General features: G+C 52.2%; 1 protein-coding gene across 2 annotated transcripts; it reads right to left on the bottom strand.

Moving 5' to 3' along the window:
- Nucleotides 1-6,643: 6,643 nt before the first annotated feature.
- Nucleotides 6,644-20,892, bottom strand: CRYBB2 (crystallin beta B2). 2 transcript variants are annotated; one of them, XM_055549857.1, is made up of 6 exons: nucleotides 19,863-20,892; nucleotides 15,706-15,785; nucleotides 12,805-12,923; nucleotides 10,160-10,292; nucleotides 8,751-8,893; nucleotides 6,644-6,904 (listed from the first exon to the last, which is right to left on the bottom strand). In XM_055549857.1, exons 2-6 carry the CDS (start codon nucleotides 15,757-15,759, stop codon nucleotides 6,736-6,738), a joined length of 618 nt encoding a protein of 205 aa, XP_055405832.1. In that variant the 5' UTR covers nucleotides 15,760-15,785; nucleotides 19,863-20,892; the 3' UTR covers nucleotides 6,644-6,735. The 2 variants fall into 2 exon arrangements, with proteins under 2 accessions (XP_055405832.1, XP_055405833.1); XM_055549858.1 differs by having other exon boundaries at nucleotides 20,770-20,816.
- Nucleotides 20,893-21,150: the final 258 nt, after the last annotated feature.

Genomic DNA, 21,150 nt, shown 5'->3' with positions numbered 1-21,150 from the left:
AGAGCCATAGGGCCACTCCAAGAGAGGTTATTGCAGCTTAGTTTATAGTAACACCAGATCAGAAGAACATAGATCGATACCCATCAATATTGGATGGGAGGAGTGACTTGTATTATGTCTGTACCACAGCACATTCCCTACCTGTTAAGAAGCATGGTATAAACCTACCTGTTAACATTGTGAATAAGTCCCAGAAGCATGATATTGAGAGGCGAGTTTAAGTCATGAAAGCGTACTATGAATATAATGTTTATGTCAAGTCTGGAAACTAGACTAAGCATAGTGTATGAATAGTCCCATGGGGAGTAAAAGTCAAAAAATAAATCAGGATACAGTGGTTACCTTAAGGCAAAAGCGGGAAGGGGACGGATTCAGGAGGACACTGCTGCTCCATATCGTGTGCGTGTGCTCAGTCACTCAGTCGTGTCCAGCTCTTTGCAGTTCCAAGGACCTACGTAGTCCATCAGGCTCCTCTGTCCATGGAATTTTCCAGGCAAGAATACTGGAGTGGGTTGCCATTTCCTTCTCCAGGCGATCTTCCCCACCCAGGGACTGAACCCACGTCTCCTGCATTGTAAGTAAACTCTTTATTGACTGAGCCACCAGGGAAGCCCACTGTACCGTATTAATAAATTTTATTTCTTATTTTAAAATGTCAGAAGAAACAAACAAATGTGCTTTGAAAAGTTTAACGGCCCTGGACCACACGGAACACTGCAAGTAGATGGGAGGACGCCTAAGGGCCCCTCACAAGGAGTGGGCGCAGCGATGTTTCATGCCATCCTTCACCCCCACCCCAACAAGGCAGGCAGCTGCCCTCGCCCGTCCGTACAGTCTCTCCCTGTTTTCCCCAGCTCCGAACCAGCCAGAGAAGTGCTCTCTACTGCCAATCGAGGACCAGGCCACTCACTTGCTCAGAGCCCCTCAGGGCCCTCCAAGGGCCATCTAGGGAAAGTTTGAAGGGCTGCCTCCAAAACCTTGGAAGACAGTCAACTCCCTCCTCCCCTCTTGTCACGGTTGAGTGTCTGTTCACAACTCACTTGTAAAATCGAAGGTAAACTTCAGCCCTTTTCATTCAAAACCAGCTCACAGTCACCTTTTGTTTGGATAAAACAAAAGGACGCGATGGCCCTGTCCTCTCATTTAGGCCTCAGACTTCCCTCCGTTTCATCTGCACCTCTTGCCCTCTCTACTCTCTTCCCCACAAGGCTTCAAGACCAAAAGACGGTAGGCAGCAAATACACCCCAGATTCCTTCCACTGGCTCTTCCCAGAATCACCAGAAAGATGCAAGAAGGTTGAGGTGCGTGTGTGTGCGCACGCGGACACAGGTGCTCACACACGGTACACATTAAAAAATAAAACTCTAAAATTCTTTTCCTGTTTATGACTCCATATCTGTTTTTAATAGAGTTCCTATGTACAATATATGTCAAATACATATCTATGTACATAGGAAATGCCGAGACATTTTTGTGTACGTATTTTAGACACCCAAGGCTCTCTGCTCGCCAGGAACAAAGCCCCTGCCTCCAGACCTCAGTGTTCCCATCTGTGAGGTGGCAGACTTGCTGCCCCCGCCCCCCACTTGCAGCTCTGACAGTTTATCTGAATTTATCTCATACATGGCAAGGAGAAAACACCTATTGTGCATGCTCCTGCTGCTGCTAAGTCGCTCAGTCGTGTCTGACCCTGTGCGACCCCCTGGACTGCAGCCCACCAGGCTCCTCCGTCCATGGGGTTTTCCAGGCAAGAGCACTGGGGTGGGAGCCACTGCCGGCTCCCTACTGTGCATAGTTTATCCTAACTGCTGCCCTCCCTGTCTGCACCCTGGCCTAAAATCCCATCCTCTATGACCCCATCCACTGTCCTCTTTAAAAGTATACTTGCCCATCCCCCAGGATAAGGATCCCTAGTTCTCAGCGTGGCGGTCTGCACCCCAGGAGATGGTTGGCTGTTTGGAGTCACAACTCGAGGGTGTTACTGACGTCTACTGGACAGAGGCCAGCAGTGCAGCAAACAACTTGAACGCACAGGACAGGCCCACGCTCAGCCGCTCAGTCTTGTCTGACTCCTTGTGGCCCCCAGACTCTGGCCCATCGTGCTCCTCCGCCAATGGAATTTTCCAGGCAAGAATACCAGAATGAGGCACCATTTCCTACTCCAGGAGATCTTCCCAACCCAGGGATGGAACCTGCATCTCCTGCACTGGCAAGCAGATTCATTACCACAGAGCCACCTGGGAAGCCCCCAGTAGGTCCCGGGACCCACATCAGGAGAGCTAAGGTTCAGAGGCCCACCCTAGACTGAAGGCAATGGTTGAATTTTTTTATACTCTCTAGACTGGGGGGTCCCCAGCCTCCAGGGTCCCTGGTGATCTGAGGTGGAGCTGATGTAACCATAATACAAATAAAGCACAATAAACATAATGCATTTGAATCATCCTGAAACCATCCCCCGCCCAGTCAATGGAAAAACTGTATTCCATGAAACCAGTCCCTGGTGCCAGAAAGGTTAGGGACCGCTGCTCTAGAACTGGAAGTTTAAAAGAGACAAACACCTTTGTTCCTGAGCAGCTAGGCACTGGGGTCTGAACTCTTCGCTTCGGAGGACCTGTCGCTGAACAAGTCACAAGCACTGTAGAATGTTAAGGCCACAGAGCCGTGAAGAGGCAGGGCTCGATCTCACCCTCTGATGGGTTCTGGAGTCTGTGCTCTGGAAGGACTTGTGGGGGATGGTCACCACTTCAAGGAGGAGGGGAAGGAGGGATCCTTCCCAGTTCAGGGAGCAAGATGAGCTTTGCACCCCGCTGCTTGACCTTCCTAGACTGCCAGTCTTCACCTGGACATGACCAGTTTTAAGGAGGTTGTCTTCTTGGCCACACCTGATCTCTGGGCTGGGCCACCCATTCATTCCTTCCTCCTTCCTTCATGCATTCAATATCTATCAAGCCTCAACTGTGTGTGGGCTCTTGAATACACAGAATGCAAATCTGACCTCCTCCCTGCTCTTAGGGGAGACTTGAGTCTAGGATGGAATGGAAATGAAGTAAGGAATAAAAGAAAGGTAAAACCACACCGTGCTTAGGCCTTTGTTAGACAGATGAGGGACTTCCCCAGCAGCACAGAGAATAAGAATCTGCCTGCCAAAGCAGGGGACATGGGTTCGATCCCTGGTCTGGGAAGATCCCACAGCCCATGGAGCAATTAAGCGTGTGAGCCACAGCTACTGAAGCCCACCTCTTGAGCCTGGGCTCCTCAACAAGAGAAGCCATGGCAGTAAGAAGCCCGCACACCATAACAAACAGTAATCCCCGCTCACCACAAGGAGAGAAAGCCCACGCAGGGCAACAAAACCCAGTGCAGCCAAAAATAAATAATTTTTTTAATTAAAAAAAAAAAAAAGACTAGCTCTCAAAGCTTTTGTGAGTCATGATTAGGGTCTTTATCCGGAAGGCGACAGGGGGCCATGGCAGGTTGAAGCAGGAGAGTGTCACAATTGGGGCTGCATTTTTGAGTGGATTCCCTCTGCTGTGTAGAGATGGGGCTGACCGGGCAGAAGGAACGCAGAGGGACCTGTGAGGAGGCTGTTGGGATTGTGTGAACAGGAGAGGATGTGCTTGGATCCGGGAATTAGTGAGTAGTGGGTGCTGCTGCTGCTGCTAAGTCACTTCAGTCGTGTCCAACTCTGTGTGACCCCATAGACGGCAGCCCACCAGGCTCCCCCGTCCCTGGGATTCTCCAGGCAACACTGGAGTGGGTTGCATTTAACAGAAATTCAAGAGGTCAAAGGGTGATGGAAATTCAGGAGACCAACCCTGGGACATCACATACCTGTTTTGTTTCCAGCATCTCCTCAGGGCTGCTCTGCCAAAGCTTCCTGATGCCCAAGTCCGAAGCCCATCAACTCCCCCCTTCCCTACGGGACCAAACGTTTGCCTTTAGGAGGACATTGCTGCGGCTCTGAGGTGGGCCTGCCCTCCAGCCCAGGTTCCCGGCACGGCCTGTCCAGAGGAGCCGTGTGAAACGCCTCCCAGCCCCATCAGCCGGCATCAAAGGCCCCAGTGAGGAGGAGGCGTGGGAAGGACTATTTTAGGCTCCTTATTTTTAAAGCCGGGGTCAGGGCGCTCCTCCCCTTAGCATCTCCAGGACTGGAAGCTTCCATGGGCACCCCCTGACCTCCCACTGGCCCAACACCAGAGAGAGACAGGAATGGCTGCAGGGCTGCCCAGTGACCACGGGCAGCCGGAAAAGGGTCCCTCAGAATGGGGGTTCGGAGCATGGAGGTTCAAAGGCAGCCAGAGTCCTGGGTTCTGACACCAGCTTTTTCACTTTCTCTTGCTTTTAAGAGTGGCCTTGGGCAAGTCATTCCCTCCGCTGCGACACTCAGTTACTCCTCTGTGAAACAGGAACCACCCACAGGTTAGGGTTAGGGTTAGGGTTAGGGTTAGGGTTAGGGCCGAGTTAGTCACCTGACCTGTAACAACCTGTAGCTGCCCTGCACGCCGTGTTTCCAATCAGAGCTCGGGGTGGGGTGGGGGGCAGCCCTGAGGACGGTGCTCTGCTGCCACCTGGTGGCTGAGAGGGGAAGTGTCTCCTGGAGGCCGGAAAGGAGAAGCGTGGGCTCTGAGAGGATCAAGGGAGGGGTCCACGCGGAAGGAGGGGGAGGGTGGGGGACAGCGCACAGCCCCCCTGTGTCAGACGGACGAAGAGGGGGAGGAGGGTGCAGGGGAAAGACAGGGATTGAACGGGGAGATAGAGACAAAGGGAAAAAAGAAAAAAACAGACGGAGAGTTAAAAGACAGAAAGATGGAGAAAGCAGCAGAGGCACCAGCAAAAATAAATACAGGTCCCAAGAGAGACAGAAGGGAGGGAGAGATAGGGACTTGCCTGGTGGCCCAGTGGCTAAGACCCTATTTCCAAATAAAGTCGCATTCTGAGGTATCGGGGGTTAGGGCTTCAACATATGAACTTTGAGGGAGGAAAACAATTCAACTCAAAATCACCACCATGATTCACTCCATAACCACCACCACCAGCTACTTCCATCCCCCGGGAGAGGAACCTGCCTGCGGCAGGGGCTGTGCCTGCCTTCCTTCGTAGCCCCTACTCTGCCCATTCCGGGAACAAAACAGGTACTCGGTGACTGTTGGGTGAAGACTGAATGAACAAATCGAAGCTGGCAACATTTATTAGTTCCCACCTTCATGGTAATTAATCTCTTTAGCTCATTCAATAGGGTTTCCCATTTTTCTAGATTTGAGGAAATGATTTTATATGGAGATATAAAGGGGCAAGCTTATCTAAAATGTCCTTGAAGAAGAAGGATGATTTAGGGCAAAGGGTAGGACAGGACTGAGCAGGCACGCACACATAGGCACATGCACACTGCAAGATTTATTACATAGCAATGGCTATTAACATAATATCGTAAGAACAGAGATGCACAAATAGAATAGGAACAGGATAAAAAGACCCCCCAAACAGACCCCCTGAATATGTGACGATTTACTACGGGACAAAGAGGCAACTTTGTGCCACAGTGAGGGGAAAATGGACTTCTCAATAAATTACTCCAGGACAACAGTGATCCAAAGCGGGGGAAAGAGAAATCAAAAACGAACAATTAGGTCCCTGCCACAGACTATACACAAAAATCAACTCCAGGACAACTGAGAGCTTAAATGGGAAAACTTTAAAACCTGTAGGGAAAAAGTTTGGAGAATATATTCATGACAAATGGGGCAAGAATTTCTTAAAGAAGACACGGCAGGCATGGCAGATACAAACCATAAACGCGCAGACTGATGTTAAATCACATCAAAATTTAAAACTACTACATCAAAAGACAGCAAAGACAAAGGAAAAAGAAGCTGCTCTCTGGGAGTGGGTATTTGTACTACAGAAGACCAACCAGTGTTTAACATTTATATAGACAATGCCTGGATTATCTCGTCATTCTTGCTATAACCCTGTTAGGGAGACACTATTTTTTCCCCATTTTTCCAAGTAGGAAGGCTCTGAGGTCCCATGACTGGGCAGGGCTCCAGAACAGCCAAGTGAATCCAGACTCATAAGATGCAGGAACCCAGCCCTCAGCTGCAACACTAAGTGACCACCCCAACCAAGGCATGAACAAAGGGACCCCAGAACACACACACACACACACACACACACACACACACACAGACGGGTCTTCGTGACCTCTCTCCCGGATGGGGGTGGGCGTTACAGGGTTTGGGGCTCCTCTGGGCAGATTTAAATAAACTCCCAGGTTCAAGGTGATAAGGCAACTCTGGGAACGGCAGGCAGTGGGTACCTTTTTAGGGTCTGGAAACTATCACGTGCCCTGTATGACTGTGCTTGGCAACCACACAAGGACTCAGAGGTCAGCCAAGCCAGTCACTGGGGGGGCAAAGGGGGCCGTAAGTCAGGTGAAGAAGCAGAGGCTCAGAGAGGCTGGATAGGGTGCCCCAGGTCACAGAGCTAAGCAGCTGCAGAGCTGAGAAGTCTCAGTGAGGTTGTCCCACCCCTCACCAAGTCACTTTCTGGATCTCTCGTCATTCTGTGTCTGCCTTACACACACACGCATGCACGCACGCAGCACCCTGGCTTCCACAGGCGATAAAAAGACGCTGCCTCAGGTAAGTTGCAAGTCACACTTTATTCACTCTCCAGGATGTCTGGTGGGATGCTGGGCAGAGGCCAGCCCCTGGGAAGGAGGCGAGGGAGGAGCACTAGCTGGAGGGGTGGAAGGCGCCCCGCTGGTGCCACTGCATGTCCCGGATGCGGCGCACGGACTGCACCTGGGGCTGGGGGGCCCCGAAGTCACCGCTGTCCTTGTAATCGCCCTTCTCCAGCAGGTACTGCAGCCCGCGGTAGCCGGGGTACTGGTAGCCGACCCACCTGCAGGGCCAGAGGTTGGGGGAGGGCACGTGGGGAAACAGGAGACGCAGATGGAGAGAGAGACGAGGGGGATGGCTCAGCCACTAGGAAGGGTGGGCCTCCCAATCATCCCACACTACCTGGGTGTTGAGCAGAGCACCACCACCCTTCCCGGGTCCAGCCTCTGCTTTCTTCCTCCCCTTGACGCGGAGCTCACTACCTCCAGAAGCAACTATTTTTTTAAGATTTTTTTTAAGTGGACCATTTTTTTAAAGTCTTTACTGAATTTGTTATACTACTGCTTCTGTTTTATGTTTCTGTTTTTTGGCCCTGAGGCATATGGTATCTTAGCTCCCTGATCACACATCAAACCTACACCCCCAGCATTGGAAGACTAAGTCTTAACCACTGGACCACCAGGGAAATTCCCAGATGCAGGCCTGGCACTGGGATCAGAGGAAGCGGTGATCTCAAGCTCACTTAAGCTTAGAGTAAGACAGGCCTCTTACCCAATCCCCAGCAAGGACAAAGGGCAGGAGCAAAGGTCCCAGGACCCCTCCGTGATCCTGCCACCATTTGAAGCCATCACCATTTAGGGGGTCACTCACTGGGCACCTGAAAACTGTTCCAGTCTTCTCCCCAGGAGGCATCACACAGGCCTGGCCCCCACGAACCTGCCTGGCCAGCCCCTGTGGACACCTCCAGCTCTGCCTCTCACACTCACTCCAGCCACTGTATCTCTGCAGCCCAGCCACTCTGTCCCTTGCAGACCCCAGGGGACTCACCAGGCTCCTCCCACCACAGGACGCTTGCACATGCCATTCTGGCTGGAGCATCCTTCCTTCTCTTTACCTCTACAGTTCCTACTTTCTTGAGACCTCAGCTCAAGAGCCCCTTCTTTAAGGAAGGAGACTAGGTTTGCATGGATTCCTAATTATGAACAGTTGCCTCCAACCAGACCTTTAGCTACACAAGACCGAGGCCAGGTCTCTTTAACCTACCTTGAATTACTGATCACCTATCATGGTGCCTGGCATATGACATCACTTGACAAATTGAACCAATGGATGAGTAAGTGACCGGGCTCAGGAATACAGAACTGTGCACACTCTAAGAGTTTGACAAGCCCCAGAAAGCCAGTATATACTGGGAAACTAGTGCTCTTCGGGGGAAGAAAAAGTTTTGTTTGTAACACTTTCCAATCTCTGTGGTGTACATAGGTCTACAATGGCTTATTTCAAGTTACCAATGATTAAACAACTGGCTCACATTAAATTCTGAAAAGTTAAGTCAGCTTTTGCAAGCTGGTACAAGTTGGCTCAGGCAAACCACTGCCCAAAGTCCATCTTCAGATTCTCCACAGAATCCACGTTTTTCACAGTGAGAAATTCCCCAATGATGGTGACTGAGGTTTGTGTGCCGAAGAAATATAATATGGTGGAGAACGACCCCTCCTATTTCCAACCTCAGGAATGCATGCAGAGAAAGGCCAGCATGTGCTGCGCTTCCTGTCTCTCTCAGCTCTGTAAAGACCCCTCGATTCATTCCTAGCCTTCTGATCTCCCCCCACCCCCCTCCTCTGCCTTACCCTGCCCCCACCCAACATTTACTATCCTGCTCTTCGGAGTTGAGGTTAAGGCCACGATTTCTCTCTTTCAAAAGCAAGGTGTTGCCCAAAAGGCAGGTCAGGATGAAACAGGGACTGAAAGCCACGTGCAGGCGTCTGATGATTTCAATGCCCATTTTCCAATGGGAAGGCAGGGGTCGGGAATGTACAAGACCCCCAGAGCTCGGGGCAGAGCAGGGCTCAGCAGCTCAGAGTCTGGGCTCCTGGGGCAGGGCGAGCCAGGGCTGGGTGTGTACTCACGTGCCGCTCTGCACCCGCACGGAAGACACCTTCTCCTGGTAGCCATGGGCATGGAAGCTGGGCACGTCATCGTCTATCACCTCCATCTTCTTCCCCGTGAAGTTGGGGTTCTCATACAGGGTGATCTTGTGTTCCTGGCTGTCCTGTGGATGGGGAGCAGGGGGGTGGGAATGTGGGCGAGGGCACCCAGGGTGCCCTGGAGTTGGGACCAGCACGCTCCGCCTGCAGCCGTCTGCCCGAGACCCCTACCACTCGAGTGTCGATGACATTGGCCAGCCACAGTGGTCATTCTACTGGGCTACCTTCATGTAGCAGTCACTCAGCTTCTACACTTTGGGGAGTACTTGACTCTGAAATGGCATTTTTCCCTCCCACAGCCTCAACTCCCCTTTTTAAAAATAAATGGTAACCATGATACATACATATGCATAGGCATATCGTGCCTCTAGTAGACACAATATTTTGGCTTTCCTTCACCTCCACATATCTTCCCATTCTCCTGTTCCTCTGACATTCTTCCTCTCCATCTAGCATTCTTTCTTTAAGCTACTCTTGGCTCAGACAGTAAAGAATCTGCCCGCAATGCAGGAGACCCAGGGTCGATCCCTGGGTCGGGTCAATCCCCTGGAGAAGGGAATGGCTACCCACTCCAGTATGCTTGCCCGGAGAATTCCATGGACAGAGGAGCCTGGTGGGCCACAGTCCATGGGGATCCCAAAGAGTCAGACACAACTGAGCGCTATTTGGCAGATGAAAAAACTGAGACTCAGAGAAAGTGACTTGGCCAAGGTCACACACACAGCCAGAAGGACTAGAGTCAGCAGAGGAACTCAGGTCTGTAGAATGCTAAGTCCAATGTTGTTTGATTTGGCATCAAGCAGCGGGGAAGTAGGCTGGGCTGGGAGGTTTGGGAGTGTAACTGAGCAACACTGGTCCCTTAGCCCTCGCAGACCACACACCAGGAAGAATCAGGATCCGAGAAGCTCTGAAAGGTCACAAGGGCATGAGCTATGAACAAGAATAAGCTATCTTCTCCTCCACCCCCAAACCCAGAATTTCTCTGAGTATTTACAGCAGCAATCATTAGGGAGCAATTGCTCTGTGACAGGAGTTGCACAGACCGGAAGAGCACTGTCCACGTAGACTAGAATGTGAATGGCACCCCATGGAGCATTTTGAATGAAGCCTGAAGCCCCTGAAGTTGTGCACTGTGGCCACGCTCAGGCTACGCCGTAGATACTAATAGCCCCACTTTGCAGATGCAGAAACTGAGGCTCAGGGAGGTGAAGTGACTTATGCAAGGTCACGGCCGGGGGCATGATGCCAGACAGGAAGGCTCCTTCCTAGTCCCTAGACCTCTGGCTCTAAGCAGGGCAAAGAGAGGAAGACGATGAGGGACGGGGGCTCACCACTTTGATGGGCCTCAGGGAGCTGAGCGAGTCCGTCCTCCGACTGCTGGTCCACGAGTCCCAGCGGGGGTACTCACCCTTCTCAAACACGAACTGCTCCCCTTTGCAGTTGGCCTGCTCATAGCCCACCCAGCTGCAGTAGAGACACAGAGAGACAGCAGGTCAGGCTCACTCCAGACTTCCTCTGGTGGGACCCTGGCTCCTCCCTTGGGCTCCAGAGTTCACAGTTTCCCAGCTCATCACAATGAGCAGCAGCCTTATCTAAACCGAAGCACAGTGAATCCAAGGGCAGTGTCACCTCAGTTATTCAAAACCCAGCACCATGCTGGCTTCAATCATCTGGAACACAATCAAGAAATACAAAGGAAGCCTAAAAGATGACCCAGCAACAAGCACAGATGTTCAGAATCCATGTCCTGGGGCCAGTGGTATACTGGTGAATTAACAAGGAGCTCTCAAAAACAAAACAAATCCAGCTTGCCAGTTTCCATGGACGTGGCCAATTTCAAGCCCTCCATGTGACATCACTGCACACGGAGTTGGGAACAAATGTGCCTGGTTGGCTTTCACCACTGAGAACAGACTCCAGAACATCACTGCTTCTCAAGCTCACACACCTTGTTCATACCCATTCTCTCTGGGTCTGTTTCCTCTTTTGTTGTTGATGGTGGTCTCTGGACTCATTTTGTACAGACAGAACACCAACAGTCTTAGATCCACTAGGAGAGAAATAGTACCTTAAAGGGAAGGACTGCCTGCCAACAGGGCATGGCTAATAGAGGAAAGGGCATAGTCAGAAAAAGGCGGCATGGTTTCATGATGCCTGGTGTTTGGGGGCGGTTCATCGCAGAGGCTAACAATCAAGCCTGGCACAGTAACCGCTGTTCGGGACAGCGATCTAAGTCCTTAAGAGAAAGGGAGATGGTGTTTCTTGCTGCTTTTAGAAGAGGATGCCTGCCCTCTTGATCTGGCAATTCTGCTTTTAGGTCACGTGTCCTTAGAAAACATTTGTCAAGAACTTGCAGACATATGGGTAAGAATGTTCATCATGTTGTTGTTTATAATATCAAATAACAGAAACAACTTACACAGCCAATTGGCAGGGCCTGGTCGAGGAAACTGGGTAATATTCTGTAATGTGATGTTAAAAAGGCATGAAAAATAATGAGCTAGAACACAGGGACTCAAACTTAACCGGATAGAAACATCACTAGGCGGGTTTGTGCAATACAGATTCCTGGGCTCCAGACCCAAGAGTCTGATTCAATGGGGCAGGGAGGGGGCCCAAGAACATGCACTTCGAAGCCTCCCTCTTCTGTGACTGAGGCAAACAGCTCTTTCAAAAACATCGACATAAAATGCTCCTTAATGACACAGAAAGAATTTGAGATATCTTGCAAAGTTTTCAAAATGAGTTATAAAACAGTTTGTAAAGCATGATCTGACTTCTGATTAAATGTATTTCTAATATGTATTTGGTGAAATACATACAGAGAAAAATCTAAGTATATACAAACAAAAGTCAAAATCTTCATGGTTACTTCTGAGTAGTAAGATTAGAGTCATATGGGGTTTTTTGCACTAAGCCATTTCTCCTTAATGTTAAACAATGAACAATAAAAGTATCAAAGATAAATTTTTAAAAAGAAAGCAGAGAAGTGTAAAGTCTATTTGAGAAATTCTGCCATCCAAATACTAAAAAAAGAAAATCAGATGTTGTTCTTCAATGGTCTAAACCTCGGCCGTCCATGAAGACACGGTCCTAGGCAGGCTGGTGTCCTGAGTGCGTCAGGTTAGTGGGGCTGGGTGGGGCCGTTCCTTTGGCTGTGTCGTCCACCAGCAGACTCTGATTCAAGCAGGGTCTTCACTCTCTGCAGAATGCCCTGTGAACCCTGAGGTGTGGGGCAGGTCACTCAGGACCCACACCAGACTCACTGACCCGCTGGTTGGGTGTCACTGGTGGCCACCTGATTCCGGAGGCTCTTGCAAAGAAGGAACCATTGGGGAACCACAAAGACAGGACCCTGAAGGCTGTGCTCAACTATGTGACCTGAGCATGGCTCTGTCCGACCAGACCAGTCACCTCCCCTTCTTTCTTGGGTATGGGGTTCCAAGCCTGCTGGCCCCCAAATGTGTCAGCAAGTCTACTAAGACCAAGTTATCATCAGGAACAGGGAAGGGAGGGATGGACGCAGAGCTGGGACATCCAGCTTTAGACCTCCCAGCAGAGTGAGGACAGTCCCAGGGTCAGAGACGGGCAGCTCTGCCGAAGTCCATGGGAGTCACCGTGTCCATCTCCCTGCCTCAAGGAAGTGGCTGACCTGGGTGTCAGGCTTTTCACACGGGCTCCGTCCCATCATCCCCAGGAGGACACAGTTAGACTTGTCCTACAGAGGAGGAAACTGAGACCCAGAGAGGGAAGTTCCTGGTCCAACAGCACAGAAGTGGTGGAACCAGGGTTTGAAACCGAGCTCTCTGTCTGACTTCAAAACTCAAGCTCTCTCCGAAGGCTGCCAAGACCCCAAATCCTGGTCCCCTGATCGCACAGTCTAGAAGCTCAGGACAGATCCCTCCAGCTCCACAGTGCGGCTGCCTCACCCGGCAGCCCCTGACCGATGAGGCCCTCCCCCTGCCCAGGTACATACGGTCCAGCCTGCACCAGGACGGAGCCCGCCTTCTCCACGCCAGTCTCTTTCAGGTTGGGGCAGGGCCCATTGAGCTCATGCGAGTGACCCTGGAAGTTCTCCTGCTCAAAGATGATGATCTGCAACAGGAGGAGAGAGTCAGACCCTCATCATGACGGGGAAGAGGGAAGACAGGGCAGTGGGGTGGGGAGAGGACTCAGAGAGCCTCAAAGGATGCTGAAGGGTTCTGTGCTTCGAAATCACAAACCAAACACAGAGTCCAATAGTCCCAGCTCCAGTGACGGCCGTGAGGCCTTGAGGCAGCATTTCACCTCTCTGAGCCTCAATTTCCCCGTCTGTAAAATGGGAAATAAAGACAGAACCTACCTCGTGGGGTTGTTGGAAGGATTCAGAGGAGCACAGTGGTTAGTATACCATATTTGCTCTGCGTGTGGGAGGGGTAATCATATTAATTAAGGGACATGCTGTAAGGATCCCAAGTGGGTGGGTGGCAGAGCTGAACTTGCAGCCCAGGCCTGTCTGATGCTGTCTCCATCAGAGCACTGTTCTGGTGCCACTGGTCTGTGGGCCAGAGTAGGAATAGCAAGATGCTAGGTAAGCCATGCTGCTCAAGCTTCTCCTGCCCTTGTCAGTACCACCCTGCACCCACACTTCACCCATAAAACTATGCACACCCATGCCTTTTTCTTAAGCCCTCATAGGTTCTGAGCTTTCCTCTCCCTCGGGATACCTCTTAAGAAGACTTTACCCCGCTTGCCTCATCTGGTCCTCTCATCAGCTCATGGACAGGCTGGCAGAATCCCCATCAGGAAAAATGAAGCTCGGCAAAATGATAAGACTGCCCGCAGCTTCATAGCCAGTGCTAACTGGGAAGCAGGTGGGGATAGGGGGCAGCTGCCACCTTTTATGATTGCAAAGAGAACTCAGGGTCAGATGTACTTCCCCTGGGAGCTGCCTCTGGCTGAAGAGCTGGGCTCAGGGCAGCAGGATCCCAGGAAGGGCAGCTGGAGAATCTATGTGCTCAGCACTGGCTGGGTCAACATGCCCCTCTCTCCCAGGCCAGGGATTAGCCACACAAAGCAGACAAAGCCAAGGGAGGGAGGCCCAGCAGGGCTCAGATTCCATGGGCTCAATTCAGGGTTGATGCTCACTGACTCGACCACGGATGGGTCAGGAGATCTGAGCTCCAGTATCTCCTCTGCTGCATCTAGCTGTGCAACCCGAGGAAGCCACACGATCGCTCTGAGCCTCAGCTGCCCCGACTGTGAAATGGGGAATCATGCTGACTTTGTAGGCTGAGAAGAATCCAGAACATGAGAGTCAAGGACTAGTGTGTTATGACCACCCTGGCCTGGGAGACAAGGGTTACAGGCTAAGGAGGGTGAAGAAGGACAGCCTCCCCATGGATCTGAAAGGCCTCAGAGAGCCCAGGAGCTCAGTATTATTATTGTTGTTGCTATTTATGCACAGATGGATGCTAAAATTTTATGTATTACCTAATCCTTTCAACTTGCACTGTCCAATTCAGCAACCACTAGATGTATATTGAACATACGCAACGAGTCTGAATTAAAATGTGCTGTTAGTTTCAAATACACATCAAATGTTGAAGATTTAGTATGAAAAAAAGAATGTAAAACAGTCCTCTAATAATTTCTCTACTGACTATACATTAGGATATATTGGGTTTAGTAAAATATATGAAAGTTAATTTCCCTTGTTTCTTTTTACTTTGTTAACATGGCTACTTGTTGTTCAGTCACTAAGTTGTGTCTGACTCTTTTGCGACCCCATGGACTGTAGTCTGCCAGGCTAGGCTCCTCCGTCCGTGGGATTCTCCAGGCAAGAATACCAGAGTGGGTTGCCATTTCCTTCTCCAGGGGCTCTTCCCAACCCAGGGATCAAACCTGAGCCTCCATCACTGTCTGGCGGATTCTTTACCACTGAGCCACCTGGGAAGCCCAACATGGCTACCAGGAAGTATTAAACTCCGTCAGTGGCTCCCATTTGAAATTGACTGGATGGCTGCTCCAAGCTTCAACCCCCCGGCCTTCTTGCTGCTCAAGCTCATCCAGCCCGCTCCAACTCCTGGCCCTCTGCACTCCCCATGCTCTCTGCCTGGAACACTCTCCCCTACCCCATTCCCCGATTTTCAATACTTCCTCACCTGACCTGGGCTTTTGCTCCAATGTCACCTCCTCTGAGGAGGCCTCCCTGACCTTAGCTAATATGTTCCTTGTTCACCCTGACTCTGAAGAACCCTACTTTTTTTGTTTCTTCCTAACACTTCTCATTACTTGAAGTTATGTATTTACTCGTTTATTTACTTATCTGTCTTCTAGAAAGTAAGCCCCTTTACTTTACTTCGGGGGCAGAATGGAGCAAGCTGGGTCCCAAGTCAGACAAAAAAGCAGTTCCAGGATGGACTCCATGCCCAGGGCCCCCGAAGCAGAGGGGGCTGAGCCTGTTTCTTTGCCTCTTCACAGATATCTTAGGCCCGAGTCCAACTCTCCCCATTTTTAGGAGGAACCTGAGGCTCAGAGAGGTCAAGTGACTGGTCCAGGTCACAGAGCAGGTGTGGAGTCTGGAAGCCCACCCCTCCACCCATTCACAAGCCCCCTCTTAGACTGGGCTGAGGGTTCACCCCAGCTTTGGGGACCCCCTTGGGCAATGGGGTTCAGGGTAAGTCGGAGAAAATTGAGTCTCCAGAGTCAGAAATATGCTAGCTATGGGCTGGGAAGGGGCCTTCTGAATCAGCACCCTCCTCCACTGTGCAAGCTGGGGAGAATGTGGCCCGGAGAGAGGGACCCCAGAAAAGGAGCCACCAAACCCAATTTATAGAAGGGAAACTGAGTCTTAAGAGACTGTGTTTGCCACCCTGTGCCCTGACGTGGTACCCACCTTGGGGTTGAGGGGCTGCGGCTTGCCCGCTTGGGTCTGGTGATCTGAGGCCATGGCGGGCTGTCTCGTGCAGGAGTAACCTGGAAGGCACGGGGGACGCAGCAGTGAGGACCCCTCAGGCCCTCGGCTCCCTCACTGGGGGGCCCGAGCCCCGTCACTCCAGCCCCACATCCTATTCTGTGCCTCCCGCCTGGTTTCAGGTTCTCCGAGGGCAGAGGGGACGGCCAGCGTCTGCCTGAATGTTCGTCACTAGCTCTGCTTCTCTGTGTCCAGGCCGGCTCCGAAGGGGGACAAAGAAATGAGGTCTACTAAAAAATAAAGCGAGAAACTAGAACGTGACTGGGGACCCGCGTGGCCCCAGACAATTGATGCTACTACACCTCAATTTCTTATATATTAATCAATATTATGCAGAAATTCTTGAGTAAAAGAAAACACCATGGGCAGAGGAAACTCACGCCCTGGCCATGCTTGGCCAGGTTGTAGTTCCCAATCTGCAATCTCACAAAGTTCCCAGACTCCCTGTCCCTCACCCTCAGCTTCCTCCTTGACTCCCTCCCCACCACCCGGAATCCAGAAAGCTCCTCTCCACCACTGTTCCGCCCCCTACAACTAGTACACACGTCTATTACGGAGCTCAGGCTACAAGAAAGCAAAGACATGAGTATCACACAACTTCAGACATGTATCAGCAGCAGCAGAATTTCTTAATGACTGAGAACATCAGAAAAGTATGAACAGCGGTCAAGTCTCTCCTCCCTTCCCGCAGGAGGGGCAGAGAACCCAGCCTGCATCTTCCCAGTGAGGAGGGGAGACTGTTCCTTCTCCAGAGGTAACACCTGGCTTCCAGAAGCTCCTTCCACACCACAGCCCAGGCCAAGATGTTCTCCCAAAAGAGGACATTCAGCTAAACGGCTTGAGAGCCAAACAGCCCTTCTCCCCTAGGAAGCCAGCCCTCTGGGTCTGTCCCTGCGCCCAAGGCCCCACATTACTGCCCCCCACCATTGGCGCCCTCAGACTAAAGGTTAAGCTCAGTCGGTTCGGCTCAGGAGCTGCCTCTGCCACTTATCAGCATCAACCCCTGAGAAGGGTGTCCCCTCTGTGCCTCAGTTTCCTACTCTGTAAAATGGGGACGGGATGGCGCCTGGTCACGTCTACGGACAGCTTGGGACGATCCAAGTACAGAACAGAGAAAACCATAAGCACTCGGCAGCGCCTGGAACCCGCTCAGCGCTCAGTACACAGCGGCAAGTACAGCTTTACTAGAGTCCCTTCCAGCCAGCTTCAGTCACCTGTGGTGGGAGCTTCCTGAGATGTGCGGCTGCTTCCTGCCCCACGGCAGGACACAAAGCAGGTGTCCCATGGATGTTTGTGGGTGTGGAGAGAACTGACTCACCGCCCTAGACGTGAAGCTGAACCTTCCATGGGTTTATTCCTTCCACTCACAAACCCTCAGTCATATTCTTCTCTGCTGGCAAAATGAAGATGCTGACGGACCGTTTAGTATCAGTAAAGAGCATCGCCAAAGTACACGCTCCATGCCAGGCACCGTGCTGGACCACTCACCTACACTGTATCCGAGCCCCACGGCAAAGGAGGTTTTAGGACCCTGGCCTCTCTCCCCATTGAACAGAAAAGAAAACTGAGGCTCAGCACCTTGAGGTCTTGGCCCCAAAGTCACCTGGTCAGAAAGCGATAGCCTCTGGATTTGAACCCAGGTCTCCCACCTTTTCCATCAGGGAGCAGGATGAGAGCAAAAGGCAAGACGAGCAAGAGAGCCATTCTTACCAGTGACACCAGCCCCTGAGAGTGCCCGTGGAGCCTGCCGGCGGGAGGTGACATTTATACCTTCCCTAGAAGTGCCCGTGCCAAGACGGGTGACCGCTGCGTCCCCGTGGAAAGCGCGGGGAGAATGCAGGATTAAGCCCACACCAAAGGCCGGGTCAGCAAATGCCCACAGACATTGTGTCTCTGCACAATAATGTCATTAGCTTTCAGATTCGGCCGCGCCAGGGTGGTCAGGCGGTCGAGCAAGAACATGCCCGCTTTGCATGCATCAGCCATCCAGCTGCCAGGCCCAGGGGCATGCTGGGTTCACTGGTGTGGTCAGTTGAGCCCTGAGGGAGGCAGACAGAGGCAAATCTCAGTGACCCTGGTAGGAAAAAAAAAAAACACAACAAAAAACCAAGGACAGGAAGGTAGTTTGGCAGGGTCCAGCACCCATCCATCCATCCATTCAACAAATATTTATCAGTCATGGATTTGGTGCAAAGCTCTGTCTGAGGGGGCAGAGTCAGGGAGGGGACCTATCCGGGCCTGGACCATCCAGAAAGGCTCTGGGGGAGAGTCGAAGTCCTCAGAGATGGGGGGAAATGAGCCTGGGAAGCCGGGTTAGGAGGACAGCTCGAAGCAGAAGGGGACTGGGCACAACGCACTGTCGTGGTATTTCAAGAAGACTTGCAAACAGGTTAATGCATCTCCAGGGTGGCCTGAGATGGGCAGGGCCTGGGCTGGGCAGCCTGGGTGAGCAGAGGGCTGGCCAAGCCAGGCTGAGAGGGAATGCCACCCTGAGGCCCTTGACTTTCCCGCACCCGCTGTTCCTCAGTGGGGTGCCCTCAGGATCCTCAACCCCCATGGTTTAGAGAAGGCTCTCGATCCCCTCTGCCAGCCCCGTCACTGCCCCATGGGCACTTGGCCTTAACTGGCATGCACACCCTCTTTGTAGACCGTCTGTCCTGACCGAATCCAAGGTCAGGCAGAAGAGAGGGGATACCAGCGGGGCTTGGAGACTGGGTTGGAGTGAGGGGACTTGTTTGCCACAACTTCCATGCCCCCAGTACACACACACACCCCAGCCTCCCCGTGCTGTCTCTCTGTGTAGCACTCCTCACCACCTGATGTTACGTTACTCATTCACCTGCTGTTTTTACAATTGGCAGATAAGCATCATGAGGGCAAGGCCGTGGTCTGCCAGGCTGACCACCTATCGGGATGCACACCAAAGGTCTGTGAGCCTTGTCATTACTCAGCCTTAAGGCCAAAGAAAGAGTCAGAGACAGCGGCAGAGACATCAGTGGTTTACTGGACAGATGATCTTATCCAACCCGTCCTGGAGCCATGTGTGTCCAACAGGGAGCAGGACACGGCAGAAATCTCCAGCTACTCGGAGAAGGACGCGGCTGCCCTTTGTAGAGGGAAGAGACGTAGCTGGGCTCACCAGTTACTAGGGACCAGTGAAGCCCTGTAATTGAAGGATTGGGTGGTCACATGAGTAAAGCAGGGACTGGCCAAGCAGGAGATGGACAGGAAGCAAGAGAACAGCCATCTTGAGTGGCCTCACCATACATGTCTCCCCTACATCCTCCGTACAACCCTTACAACGCTGGTCTGCCCCTCTTCCCCGATATCCCTGGGGTCAGGTAAAGGGCACTGCAGTCAAACAGCACAAATGCAATCCAGATACCAGCAGCTAGGGAGCATCACCAGTAATCCAGGTGCTCATTGGGTCAATTTTTCTTTGAAGTCCAGCAGACAGCCACAACAGCATCTGGCTGTGGACCCAGCAATGAGGCCACCATTTTCGCCCAGTCTGTGAACAGATTCCCTCCACTCAGACCAAGGAAGAAACGTAAGGTGTTCAACAGGCACAACACAGGGACAGCCATGAAGCGACACACAGCGCCAAGCAGCTGCAGCGCTGAGGTAGCCTCACCTGCCCGCGTCTCTGTCCTGCCTGCAGGGCCGCACCGCCTGTGCACCCTCGGTCCCCACGGCAGCGCTGAACACTGGTTTAACAACAGACCATCACAGGTGCTGCTGTTTAGTCGCTCAGTCACGTCCAACTCTTTTGCAGCCCGTGGTCTGTAGCCCCCCAGGCTCCTCTGTCCATGGGATTTCCCAGGCAGGAATACTGGGCTGGGTTGCCATTTCCTTTTCCAGGGGATCTTCCCAACCCAGGGATCGAACGCGCGACTCTGGCATTGGCAGGCAGGTTCTTTACCACTGAACCACCAGGGAAGCCCATTTTCTCCAGTAGGCGTCCAGGTTAATTACTGTTGCAGCCTTAGGTGGGGCCACGGAGAGGAAAAGTGAAATCTGTAAACCCCTTTCTAATCCCATTCCTCGGGAGGCAACAAAGACAAACCAGAGGGACTTACCTGCCAGTCTCAGGCTCAACAGGGGGCAGATTCTGTGTCATGGGCAAAAGGCAAAAGGGAGTTCTTGGTTGACAATGATCCTTTGGTGTCAACAGTTGAGCTCAGATTGTGTTGACTATAGTCCTGGGTTATCATGGCACGGCACTGGGACGATGATCCTGGGATGCTCAGTGACAGTTCACAGGCTGGAGTCAGCCTCCTGGTCCACATGCTGAGAGCAAGCTCCCTTCTCAACGTTTAAGGGGTCTTTTCACAGTCTGGCAGCGGCTGAGTTTGCACAGCAGGTGGAAAAGCCAGTGTATGGTATTTTTAATGGCCCATTCCTGGACTTCATGGGCCTTAGTCGCAATCCATGTCCAAGGGGGTCCCGTAGGTCACACACAGCTGTTCTAGACCCCGAACAGGGGTTGTGGTGCTCGAAGACTCTGGTAACATTTTGTAACATCTCCCACCTGTTGTAACGCCTCGTAGCCGGCGTGTAGCCATGGTCCGGGCCCCTACATCGCTGCTCTGCCCCCTCCTGCGGCCAGGACTGGGGGGCAGGGGGGCGTGGTTTGGGGAGTAGGCTTGTCTTACCCGACCAGGTAACCCCCAAGTATGTGACAGATAATCCTCCCCTTTCGTCTGTATTCACCAGCCAACCCCGGACAGTCAGAGGAACCCCGAGCACAGAGCTGCCACCTTTAAACTGGAAAGAGACTCTGAGTTGAACAGGACACACTCAATCTCACGGAAGAGAAAGACGCCTCTCGTGGTGGTCAGCTACTCAGGGCCCCTCGTGCTAGTGGGCGCCACCTCAGGTCACCCCCTTTCCGTCCCCGTCCTTGCTTCCCGATGCCTACACACTCATGAGTTTCCTCAGCCTCTTACAACCGTTAGTGAGCCTTGCAGTTGCCCAGCCTTGAACCTGGAGACAGAGAGACGTCAACGGTTATGGGACAGGGGACCTCACACGGCAGGAGGAATGGGTCCTGAAGCAGCAGCCCCAATTCCTGCGACAAGACGCCAGCGCAACATGGCGGCTCTCCTCACCATTGGGGGAGGAAGGAGAGGGGCTTCCCTTGATTGGAGGAATCAATGTCACGTGGGCTCATTGGTTACCAGGGAAACCAGCCCCTTGGGCACGCCCCTCACAACCGCTCGGGTTAATAATCATCCAAGTGTTTCCCTTTAATAAACTAGCCCCTGGAGCTGTTCTGGCCTCAGGATTAGAACCATCCCTGGCTGGGGCAGAGGGTAGGCACGTGCACGGTCTCCTGTGTAGGTGCAGCTGAAGCGGGGGCTGGTG

This window comes from Bubalus kerabau, chromosome 16 (assembly GCF_029407905.1).
Source record: "Bubalus kerabau isolate K-KA32 ecotype Philippines breed swamp buffalo chromosome 16, PCC_UOA_SB_1v2, whole genome shotgun sequence".
Taxonomy (NCBI): domain Eukaryota; kingdom Metazoa; phylum Chordata; class Mammalia; order Artiodactyla; family Bovidae; genus Bubalus; species Bubalus kerabau.
Note: the sequence above shows the minus strand (reverse complement) of the source record. Positions and strands in the feature narration are given on the sequence as shown.

What these genes read in the sequence shown, in the direction of transcription:
- CRYBB2 (XM_055549857.1), bottom strand. Translation starts at nt 15,759, where the DNA reads ATGGCCTCAGATCACCAGACCCAAGCGGGCAAGCCGCAGCCCCTCAAC. An exon ending in CGCAGCCCCTCAACCCCAAG is followed by an intron (nt 12,924 to 15,705) that starts GTGGGTACCACG and finishes CTCCTGTTGCAG; the next exon opens with ATCATCATCTTTGAGCAGGA. An exon ending in CCCTGAGGCCCATCAAAGTG is followed by an intron (nt 8,894 to 10,159) that starts GTGAGCCCCCGT and finishes CCCCATCCACAG; the next exon opens with GACAGCCAGGAACACAAGAT.